The following is a 12046-nucleotide window of genomic DNA, read 5'->3' on the forward strand; positions in this document are numbered from 1 at the left end:
GATAAGAAAGCTTGGGGTGGCGAGACAGCCCTCATGATACACAAGAAGCTCTCGTTCTGTCTCGCCCGGGCTTTGCATGCCTTTATGCTTTGTACAGACTGCTCTTTTCTCAAGGAATGCCATTCTCTGCTTGATTCACTGCCTGGTTCACTCATCCCTCAAGGTCAAGCACAAAAGTCACTTTGTATGCGATGTTTCGCCAACTCCACCCATCCTGGCTGCCATTTATGCGCATGCGCACATAGCTGAAACTTTTCATACTTATTTTTTTGATTGCAAAAATCAACCTATTGTAACTGTTTTGAAACATACAAAGTAAAAATGGAGGTTCTCCCTCCGGATGCCTAATCCATCATTCCCCTCTACACTCCCCACTCCCGGCATTCCGAGCTTTAGCACCATGTCTGACACATAGAAGATCCTTGATAAGTTATCAATGAGTAATTCAATAATGATTAATGAGTAAGTTAATAATGACTGTAATGACAATAAATTTTCAGCACTTAATGAGCACTCTGTACAGACCAGGCAGTGTGCTAAATATTTTACAAAAAGGATGAATGGGACAAAATATCATTCCATTATTTCTCTGTGTAGATTTTAGTATTTCACTCATAAAATATTTAAGAATGTTATGATGAAATGAACTGGAAAAATATTAATCATTTGTTAAATGAAAGCAGATTATAAAACAGCATGTATAGCCAACATTCCACTTTTTGTAACACATTCTAAATACATATTCACGGAGATGTTTGTCTGCGCAGGGTAAAAAATCAGGAAGGGAATACGCCCTAATACTGTTATCTCAAGGTAGTGCGATTATGGATGATTCTTATTTCCTTCTTTTTGTTTTTAAACTAATATCACATGGATGGTTTACTTCGTATAACAAGAAAAAAGTCATTTTAAAAGGATAATACTGTTAAATCACTCCTTTTCAACAGTCTCCTCCAAGATTTAAAAAAAAAAAATCTGAAGAATTCTTAGTTCTAAGTAAAAAAGCAGATTTCTTTTTTTAGAAAACATAGCAAATCACTAGTGTTCTTAATGGAGAAAGGGCAATGTTCAAAGAAGAATTAAACAAATTGTTCCAGTTGGGAGGAAAAATTCAATTTACTGCATGCAGATTGTGTTTCTTGACTAAAAAACAAGTTAATCCCTCTCATTCAGAATCAGTATGCATATTCACCAGCTATATTTCATCTCACATCTGCAAATTTAATTTCTCCTTTTTTGGTTGTCAGAAGATGAGAAAATAAATTTTAGTCCAGGCAATGAATCCTACTTGGCAAGCTCAAAATAACTTAATTATTAAAAAAGCAACACCAAAGACCAGCCAGCAACCTTCCAAAGGACTGTTAACACAACCTGAAAATAATTGGGTCTGTTTGTCTAACAGAAGAGTGGGATATACACAGATAAGAATATACAGTGTTTTGGAATCCTCTGGAAACCAATGACACTGCACATGACCTGTCCTTTTGAATTTTAGTCATTTTTGTGAAAAATAATTTCCCATCAGGAAAAATTATAAAATGATGTCATCGCCTCACCTAGAAGAGATTATCAACTTTAGAAATAAGATACGTGTTAGCCGGAATACATTGGATATAGTTCCCAAGAACTAAGAAATAAAGATCTCCTTTCGTGATCCCCCGTGGCCGAGAAGGAAACTTTCCAACAGAAGCCTACTAGCTGGTTAATAAAAATTCTTAAAAAAAAAAAGGAAATAAAAGAAAAGTCTTCCGGGGCGAGGAAAAAAAGGAAATCTTCCTGGCAGTGTACTTGGGAGCACCTTTCTCTTGGGGGATCCCTGTTTGACACCTACAACTTAGAGATATCTGTGTCTTAATTGAAGTTGAGGAATGGTCTCTGAATATGCCCAGATACAAATTAAGATATTCAAAGTCTGCCCTTCCAAGACTCGACCAGGACTCCGGGTTCCAAGTGGCCCTGTGGGCTGCAGGTGCTCCTCGAGAGCCATCAAGCCCCCTCACCGTGAAATAGAACTGCTCGGTCTCTTGCTGGTTGGCTCTCCTCTTAGCGATGCTGGGCTTGCTCATGAAGGTTTCTGAGACCGTGGACTTGACAGATTCCATGGAGTTGCTGTACTGGAAGCAGTCGGACACGTCAAAATCCTCAACAGTCACAATGTCCTGGATGGTCTGGAGAGTGGCTTCCATCGTCTTCTTTACCTGCCACGACAAGAGCCAATGTAACGCATGAGGGACAGGTAAGGGAGAAGCTGGGAGGAGTGAGAGAGGAGGGGCTGGAGGGGACCAGGGGGGCTGCTGTCAGAAGGTGCAGCTCTGCTTCCCATCGGACGGTGCTGAGAGAGTGACCACCATCACACGGACTCTGCTCTACAGTGCTCCTCTTTTTACAGAAGACCTAAAACCATCCCCCTCCTCCGCTCTGTATATGACCCAGCTCTTTTATTTAATGTTGACTTTTTAAGTTTAATATTAGCTCTGGGCTATAATGGAAGTGCTAACGGGGAGAATAAAGCAAATCCAAACCAACCTCATGATGTAAAGAGCTGGTTAAAATGTGAGATGGGCCTGGTCCCACCACGCCCCATGCTCTGTTTCACGACCCTCAGCAAATCAGTGGATTGGCTGCCCCATTGGCCAATGAAGTGACCCACCCCCCGGTGCTTCCTGATCCTCCTGGGAAGAGTAAGACTGAGATGCCAGGTAAGAAGTCTCCTGAGCACAAAAGAAAGAAGCTGGACAATTAATCATGCTGCCCTTTTGAACTAGCTGTTGAAAGCAAGGACGCTGGGCGCAGAAGAAAGTCCCCCTTTTCTAAGAGGATGGAGATGTTTTAAGTGTCAAAGTCAAAGGCCTCTGTTTGTTTGAAAATGCTGGAAAAAGCCAGGCATGAGGGGGTGGTTTCAGAGACACAATATTGTTCACACAGCTGCCAAGTGCCATTTTGATTAAATGTGTAGAAAGGGAAAAAAAAAAAAAAAAAAGCATTTTGCAAAAGCTCAAAATAGAGCTCAACCTTTGGCAATGCAAGAGCAACTTCCTGGAGTTCAAGGGCAGGATGTAGCAGAGGGGGAAAATCCAAGGCTACACTTGGCTAGGAAATGTTTGCGGCAGCCCGGACAGTCTCTGCATGCTCCTTCCACCTGCTCCCAGATGGGCAGCAAGAAAGAGGTTCAACAGGGAAACTCGGAGGCTGGCTCCGAGTCTCCTAAGCAGGAAACTCACCTCTTCGTTCTCAATTTTCAGAGTGGACAGGCGGGACTGCAGTTGCTGGCATCTCTGAACCAGCTCACTCTGGACAGGCTGCTGGGCACAGAGCTGGGAAGCCTGCCAAAAGAAAGCAACACCAGGTCAGGAAGAGGACACAGTTCTTCTGGCGGTTCCAGAGTCCCATTACTACTAATAAAAGTACTCATGTTCAAGCTGGAAGCCTCACAGTTTCTCTGTGAAAACAAAAACCCCCAAGGCAGCATGTGGGAACCTCTGCCAGGACCAAACAGCACAAGGAGGGAATGAGAAGTGGGACCTGTTTGGAAAGACCAGGTCCCTCCATATGGGGCCCATCCCCAGGCTGGTGCCTGGTGGGTCCTGCGGCTCCGCAAAAGCCAGCGCTGGGCCAGAGCAGGGTGCTCGGGCAGCCCCAGCGCCATAGACACAATGCTTCGGCAGGGAGGGTTTCCTGCCAGGAGTCCGAGTGGCCACCTCTCCGGCCCCTCCTTCATTCCCCTTCATGTACGAGAGTGAAAGCAGCAGAGAAGTGGGTCAGGAGGCTAGCTTGCCGCTGCTGGCAGCCAGCAAGTGTTTATAAATCTGGGCCATGCATGAGAGCTCTGACTCAACGAGAGAAAGTGTAAAGCCAGGAGCAAGTCCACGGGCTGTGCTAGAGGGCCCCAGAGGGCACAGAATCTGGTGGAACTTGGCACTTTCCAAGAGCCAACCTTCTGCCCCAGGTTTGTACCAGACCTGTGTAGGAGAGGAGTCTGCCCTGCCCCTAAGGACTGCTGTCCACGAGCTTTTCCTTCTCTGAAAAGATGGCTGAGCCACCGTCTCCCGATGCGGGCATGGCTGTGGCATGGGCACGAGATCACCCACAGTCTCCAGGATGACAGATGAGGAACAGAAGGCTGGCAGATTAGGAGGCAGGACCCACATGGAGGCAGCTCCTGTCACCTTGCCACCACGTGTCCCTTCGCCTCTTGTCTGCAGAGAGACATCTGGATAGAACTGGTCTCCCTCTTCCTCAGCAATGAGGGGGCACATTCACATGCCCACAGACCACTCTCTTACTTGGAAGACAAAACCTCTCTTCAAATGGAGGGGGCTGGGACTTGACCTTTTCCTCCATTGGCTTTTAAGCTCCCAACTGACTTGACCTCCTCCCCCAGCTGAGGGGCTGGCCTGAGCCAGCTCTCAGATCTGAAGAGAGCTGACTTCACTCTGGCTCTTGGATAAGCAGACACAATGGAGAGAGCTCAGTGGCCAGGATGGGTTAGAGCCAAGAGTGAAACTCTCTGGCTGCCTGATGTCACTGGTCAGGCATCCAGAGCCCCACAAGCCTCTGGGGGCACCGAGGGTAGAGCCAAGCCCCTCCTCCTAGTACATCTGAGAGTGCCTGGCATCCACTCATGTGCCGAGCGCCCCAGAACACCCGTCAGTGTGGGGCCTTGGCCAATTTCAGGGCTTCCGGTCAAAATGCCACCCGAACCTTGGCCCTAGTTCAAGGACTTCCAGGCAGTTCCCTCTTGTTGCCTCCATAGTCTACAGACAGCCCACACTGGTGGGGATAGACAGGCTGTGGGGACCAAGAGAAGCTTGCCTTCTCATCTCTTTTTCTCTTCTATTCCTAGGAAGGCTGGGCTGGAACGCAGAACCTTTGCAAGATCTAGGGCTGACCCTGGCCCCTGCCTGGCTCTGTGGCTGGTCAACTGTATCACAGGGAGGGAGGACCAAGGCCAGAGAGTGAACTACTGATTTTAAAGCAACCTAGACCTAGCAGGGAGGACTCGCGGAGGGAAAACGGACCTCCATGCCTGTGCCTTTAAGAAGCAGCAGGGCTGCTGATGCATGCCTTGGCCGAGGTCCTCTACCGGGGTGCACGGTAATATGTTCCAGCTGTGCTCCGCGGTAGGAAACCGAGGCACTGACAAGGCTACGAGGGGGCCCGAGCACCCAGCATTCGGATTCTCCCTTTATGGAGACAAGCTGTTTGGCTCCGAAGGCAACTCAGTCAACACCAGAAAATGTATCACTCTGCTCAGCTGGTCCCGGAGTTCCACTGATTTTTGGGAAGGAATGTCAGTGGCAGCCGGAGGAGGGGACTGGAAGACAAGTTGGACCAGAAGCCAGGGCAGGTGAGGAATGGGGCTTCCTGGGGCTCGGTGCCCGCCCCCCCCAACCTCTGACTGCACACTCTGCCATTTCACTTCCCCATCTGTTCAGACACTGACATTTCCTAAGTCACAGAAATGGAAACAAACTGTGCATGGTTTGGTTTTCCCTGAGGAGGGGAAAGAAATCATCTCTACATTTTTGTCTTTAGGATAGAAATGTCCCATACTCCACTGTGGACTATCGATGACAGCGAATCCTCTAGTTACACTGCCAACAGTTGTCATTCTGGGACAGGGTTTTCTAAAAAGCATCTGGATACTAATCCTATTGGATATACTATTCCCTTGTTGAGAGGACATGGTTGTTTTTCAGTCACCACACATCCCTTCCTCCTCCTTCTGGCAACTCTGGCCTGACTAGCTTCTGGGGGAACCTCCCACCCCACAACTCAGGTCAGGCATTTTGGAAGAGGCTCTCCCGGACTCCGGCATGGAGCACATGACTTAGGCATAAGCCAATCAGCCAACTGCAGACACGCAGCCACGATCAGCCAATCAGAACGGAGAAGACACAGTGAGACTTTTGTGGGGGTTTCTAGGAGGGAAGTAGATACTCCTTCTACTGGGTTTGGATGTACACGAAGACTGGCTGGAAATATAGTCATTTTGCCCTTAGGGGAGGAGAGCCTACCTGACAATAGAGCAAGATACAAGATGTGAAGCCGAGAGAAAGAAAAAAAAAAAAAAAATCGGAGTCTTGATAAATCCCGACTCCTAAATCCAACCATGCCTGAAGATCCATCTTCCTATTACGTAAGCCTACACATCCTCCTTCCGGTTTAGCCCGGAGGGTAAAGGGTAGCTTCTATCGACAGGAGTAAGGTTCACTCTGATATGCATGCACAACCACCCCAAGTGGAACTAAAAGATTCAGAGTCATTAAAACCAAAGAGCTTCTTGTTCCTCTCACTTGGTTTACGCCCTTCTTGTTTCAGTCTTGGAGGGGAAAAGTTCAAAACAGGGCCCCCATGTTCCTGTTCCCCACCTAGGCAGACAGCATCAGGCCTCTGGGATGACATCTTAGCTCCTTCTTGTCCGTCTTACCCATTCTTTTTTGTTCAATACCCAAGCACAGCTATACCTTTTATTGCAGTCTTTGGATATCAAGAGAGTAAGATCCTTTAGATCTCTGCCAAGTGATGAAGGATCACATCATTATTGCCGTGCTTAGCCCTCCGTCCACGTCAAAAGCCGCGAGTATCTTCCCGGTGTAAGCTCTTCCTCCGGACTCACCATTTGGAGGCCTTCTCCAAATCTTTCCCTCTTCCCATACTGAACTGTTAGTTTTTATACACCTGCTGTCTTTCACCTCTTCTGATCCTGCTGAACCCCCTGGGTGCCCCTACCTATGCATTATTTCCAACTCTCTCCACACACTAGACTGGAATCTCCCCGAGGACCCTAATCCCCCACGTCCATGGTCAAGCCCAGCAAGTGCTCGGTCGCTATCTGCTGCTCCATGGCTATTTCCCAAATGAGTGGCATGCTCCTCACCCACCTGACAGGAAGCCAGCCCAGGCCTTGCTCTCCCCGGAAAAATGTGGCCTCAGTGTATGAATCCAGGCACAAGTGAGCTCAAGCCCCTTAGGGAGTGTGGTGATGGGAAGAAGACCTCACCATGTCCCCCATGTGGGGCTGGAACTCAAACTTCATAGGTGGGCAGAAGACATTGTTGTACATCTCCATGAGGCGCTGCTTGTCACTGGTGGCATCCAGGTTCTCTACGGCATTCTCGATGGCATCCAGACCCTCGTGCTTTGACTGCTCCAGATTCAGCTCAGCGGAGAGGAAGGTGCGTAGCGCCCGGTTCAGGCTGGCGTGGTAGCCTAAGTCACAACACTGCTGTGGGACGGAGAAGGCACATGAGCAAACCATAGACAGTCCCAAGGCTTGGCAGGAAGGGAAGTGCCCCCCCCCCCCCCCCCCCCGCGTAGCTCGGACCATATCAGAGGGACCGGCTGTGCAGCCGGAAGGCTGACATCCTGGCTTCCAAGATCCAGGTGAGATTTCTGGTTTCTACTCCCAATTCAATGGAAGACACACCTCAGGGGACTACAGGCTGATTGGAAAGGAGAGCACTCAATAGGATAGAAGGAAATTATTTCATCACACGCTGCACAGGGCTATCTAGTAAACATGGCAAGAGCCGAGGGTTGAAGGGAATCCTCTTCCACCTTAGGGTTTCTCTGGAGATACCATTATAACAAAATTCAACAATGAAAATATAGCCTGCCACTCCCCGAGGGTCACTGTGGTCAAGTCACGACATATGAACCAGACCAGGCCACCTCAGCATTTAAGGTTTACAACTCACAAGTGCCCTAAGAGCAGTTCACTTATGCCAACACTGAACCCCAGTGGGAGGAGAGGAGACTGGGGAGCAGACCCTGTCGTCTGTCATCACCCCAACCTGCTCCCACTATTCTAGGACAGGCCTTAGCAGCATACTTGGATTTAGCATTTAAAAGACGGAAAACTTCTTTAAGTGTCAGTTTCAACTGGGAAAATTCAGATCATGTAAAGGATTCTGATTTTCTAAAGCAAACTGGAAAAAAAAAAAAAGGGTATGAGAAAGGCAATAGTATTTAAAAAAAAATGGCACTGACAGGAAGTCAAGCAACCTTGGAAAAGCCAGTCCCCAACCCTGAACCTGTACCCTCAGCTGCAAAATGAACAGATTTGGCCAGGTCGGTGGTTTTCAGGCTGCAGATGAGAGCTCTGAGGTTCAATGCCATTACTGAGGCTGCCCTTGAGAAGGGGGTAAAAGAGCAGGGACCAGTAGGACTTGGAGCCTCCTACCTCTGGTTCAACCAAACCAGCTCTGCTTTTTTATCTACGTAATAGATTGGGATCGTTTTTAATTTTAGACTTTATTTACTTATTTTTGAGAGAGAGAGAAAGAAAGAGAGTATGAGTTGGGGGAGGGGTAATGGAAGAAGCAGGCTCCTCACTGAGCAGAGAGCCCGATGCGGGACTCGATCTCAGGACTCCAGGATCATGACCTGAGCCAAAGGCAGACGCTTAACCAACTGAGCCACCCAGGCGCCCAGTAGATTGGGGCTCTATGTAAGGTCTGATTTGAAGAAAGAATTCTGCTCAAGAAAAAGTCTGAAAATACTTGTACTAATTATAATCTCTACGGCCTTCTTCAGCAGTGGCATTTGGTAACTCTATGACAATATTCCCCAACCCTCCCAAAAGACCCCGAGATCCAAATTCCTTGGCCATCCATTATCCCCTCTATTGCCTAAGCAGCTCTGGGATCCAGAACCCGAGAAGAAACGTCAGAGAAGAATCCACGGGTAGAGTCAGACCATCTGCCGGACTGCTATTTCATTCCATAGGCAGGCATCACATTCACTTCCCCTCGCCTCTCTCCTCATCATGTTCACATCGGGAGCAGCCACGATTGGGGAAGAAAAAGCACGTGGCGTGCCTCCTCCTCCGAGCATCTGACAAGAAGCTCAGCGACAGAGCGCCTGTCGGGCTGGGCTCTGGGTCGCTGCCAACAGGCGCTGGCAGGTGCCTGGCGGCCGTGGAAGAACAGCAGTTACAGCTTAACTAGAGGCGGAGGATGGAAAGACATCAAATCCAGTTGGGAGGGAAGAGCAAATGGAAGCGAGACAAAAGCAGCTGATTGGGAGCCCTTCCTCCTCTGAAAGGCGCTGCTGGGCTAGCCAGGCTGCCCTTGAACCTGGAAACCTTCCTGACTAGCCCTGTGCAGACGCTGATGATGAACTAACTGGGTGCCTGTGAGTCTGTGAACAGAAGTAACACAGCGCGCGGGGCTGAGGAGTGGGGAGCTCTTTTGTGCAGGAGAGAATCGGTGGGAGGGGGGCGCCCTTCCTCACCCTTGTATTTCTGGTGACTCCATTCTCTGCACCTCTGCCCTGATTCAGACCCATATCCTACACCAGTGCTGTCTGCTTCACTGCCTTCAAAGATGGCTTCTGTTAGGCCACTCCCCTGCTGAAGAACCTACAGAAGCTTTTAGCGTTCAAACCTTGCTCAGTTTGGGAATTTAAAAATACCTCTTTTTTTTTTTTAACTCAGTATGGTTACTGTCTGCTCGACGCGTGCTAAGTGCTTTATGTATGTTCTACGTCTGAATCCTCATACTAATCCCAGAGAGGCTGGTATTATCTTCATTTCCCAGACCAGAATGGTGAGGCGAGGTCATCAGCCACAACTAATTCTCATCTGTCTTGCAGTCTGACCATCGATATCATCTCCCTCCGTTCCCTTCCTCAGGCTCTAACCAAGGACATGCTCCTGCTTAGGGCAGAGTACGGGAGAGCAGCGGGCCTCAAGTCAGCTGCACGACCGGAGCGAGCCATTTCACCTCTCTCAGCCTTCCCTGGGGCCAACACCGGCCCCACCCGTTGTCGGGAGGCTGATAACAGGCAATGTCCTGACACACATCTGGCATCATGCAGACACTTCCACATCAGTCCCCAAGATCCCCAAATCCACTGACCGCTGCCCTTTACCTTGACATATTTCCCACTCTTCTCTCTTGTTGGAAATGGACCCCATCTTCAAAATCCAAATCAAATCCCCAGCCTCTGGAAAGCCATCCAGCCCTGCAACCCTGGCATCCACTGAACTTGGCCTCTACTCAGGACCACACCACACCAGCCCTCACGTGACACAGGACACACACTCCCTCACTCTGAGATTTGCCATTTTCTATCACCCCCACCAGAAGACAAGCCTCAAAGAGGGCCTGGCCAGCGTCATTCCTTCATGGTAGCCTCCCCCACCCCACAAAGCCTTGCTCGTAGTAGGCATTTCATACACATCAGTGGATGGACCGAGTGGCCACCGAAGCCCCTTGTATCGCTCACTCCGTGCGCCCTGTGGAAGGCAGGGAGATTTCTCCGGCTGCCTGCTGCCTCCTTGATGTAGCTCTTCTGTAGCTTCTCTGTACCAGTGAGTGGGGGCCTGACTCACAGTGTGCCCTCTGGCTCCTCTGTGCCTCCAGCCAACCAGGGAGACCCAGGATAGGTTTTACAGAGCCTTGGCTATCCACAGATTCCCGCAAGCACGACAGCCGGACACTGAGGCCTTAGCAAAGAAGCAATTTCTGGCAAGGTTAGGTAAACGAGATTTGAATATTTCATCTCTGTTCCCAGGAGAATCCCAGTGAGTGGAGGTAGCACATTATTTTTCCTCACAATGGGGACAAGGTACGTTTTCAGTGGCTTCTGATGAGTTCCGTGGCCATGCCGAGCTCCCCTGGCCATTTCTGGGTTATATAAATGTTTGATGAAAACTCTCTCAGGGGAAATCAAATTTTTATAAGAATTTAATGATAGCCCATCCAGATGTGTGAAGACTTGAGTTGACAGCTCATTAACCCTTTACTAGTTCACGTCCTCACCCAGAGACTCTGGAGAAGGCCTAGAAAAAAAACATGGGTGTTTCATAAGATCCACTTCTAGTTCACACAGAAGGGAAAAATAAATGCCCTTTGTAAGTTTCCTATGAAGCTGCATTCCTTCATGTCCAGCTTGGGTGCTCGTGGTGTCACGGATTCTCTCCCCAAGCGCGGAGCCCTCACAAGCCCCCAGCTATGCGTGAGGACAATGCCCTGTTCTTCATTCATCCATCTGCTCCTGGGTTGGGAAAGCCACAGGAGTACGGGGGAGGAAAGCCACATTCCAACGAGCCTACAGCTCTTAGACTCCATTAAGTCAGCTCAGAGTGTCTTTCTGGCCTGAAGTCAAGGTTTCCTGGTACGTGTGAGATGCCTCATGTGGGTTTCTACAGTCCAAGTTTCAATCTTGTTATATTATAAAACGAAGTCAAAGGCTAGTCCTCGTGTCAGTGTACCGGCACCGACAAAAATAACTTTTCACTTATCCTCAATGCCTTCACACACACCGCCCTTCCACACCATGAGGAGGGAGGCAGCATGGAGCCCGGAACACAGAGGGTGACAGACGGGCACAAGATTCATCCCCTGTCCGAAAGCGAGTTCTGGATCCCCTGTCACGATCAGAATGCCAAGGTACCCAGGCTCCCACTCACTCCTGCCCCCACTGCTGGTGTGTGGCCAAGGTGTCCTTTGGCCATTTTTATTGTCTTGATCATCCCGGAAACCACTGATAGGGACACTAGCAGGGGTGCCGGCCAGAAACATCAGGATGTACAAAAAAAGCCAGGTTTGAAGAGCACGTGCTGCAAAACCCCACCTTATCTTTGTGAAGTCCTACGACAGGCAAAACTAATCTATGGTGAAAGAAATCAGAACAGTGGTTGCTTTGGGTGAGGGAGGACTGACTGGGAAGAGGAAAGAAGAACTTTCTGAGGCAATGGAAATATTCTCAATCTTGACAGAGATGTCGGTTACAAGCGTGTCTGAATTTATCGTAACTCTTGAAACTGTAACACTTAACTCTCAGGCGGTGTATATAAATTATATCTCTAGGCAGTATTAAAAGACACCAAAAGGAAAAAAAAAAGTCTTGCCTTAGGAAATCACCTTCTTCCTACTCCTTTTACTCCTGTCTTCCTTCAGTGAATATACTATGTGGTCAGCTGTGTATTAAGCACTGTGCATATGTTTAAAAAAAAGAGAAGGGGCGCCTGGGTGGCTCAGTGGGTTAAAGCCTCTGCCTTCAGCTCAGGTCATGATCTCAGGGTCCTGGGATCGAG

General features: G+C 48.8%; 1 protein-coding gene across 2 annotated transcripts in view; it reads right to left on the reverse strand.

The window, feature by feature from the left end:
• Window positions 1-12046, reverse strand: part of SRGAP2 (SLIT-ROBO Rho GTPase activating protein 2) — a 226089-nt gene that overhangs the window by 51034 nt on the left and 163009 nt on the right. The window contains exons 7-9 of one of the 2 annotated variants that reach the window (XM_080823944.1): window positions 7004-7225; window positions 3222-3323; window positions 2001-2198 (exon numbers count right to left, since the gene is read on the reverse strand). In XM_080823944.1, the coding sequence (XP_080680070.1) occupies window positions 2001-2198; window positions 3222-3323; window positions 7004-7225 (522 nt within the window). Of the gene's footprint in view, window positions 1-2000; window positions 2199-3221; window positions 3324-7003; window positions 7229-12046 lie in introns of both variants that reach the window. The other variant, XM_080823943.1, reaches the window with a different exon arrangement.

Source organism: Martes martes (genome assembly GCF_963455335.1).
Source record: "Martes martes genome assembly, chromosome: 15".
Taxonomy (NCBI): domain Eukaryota; kingdom Metazoa; phylum Chordata; class Mammalia; order Carnivora; family Mustelidae; genus Martes; species Martes martes.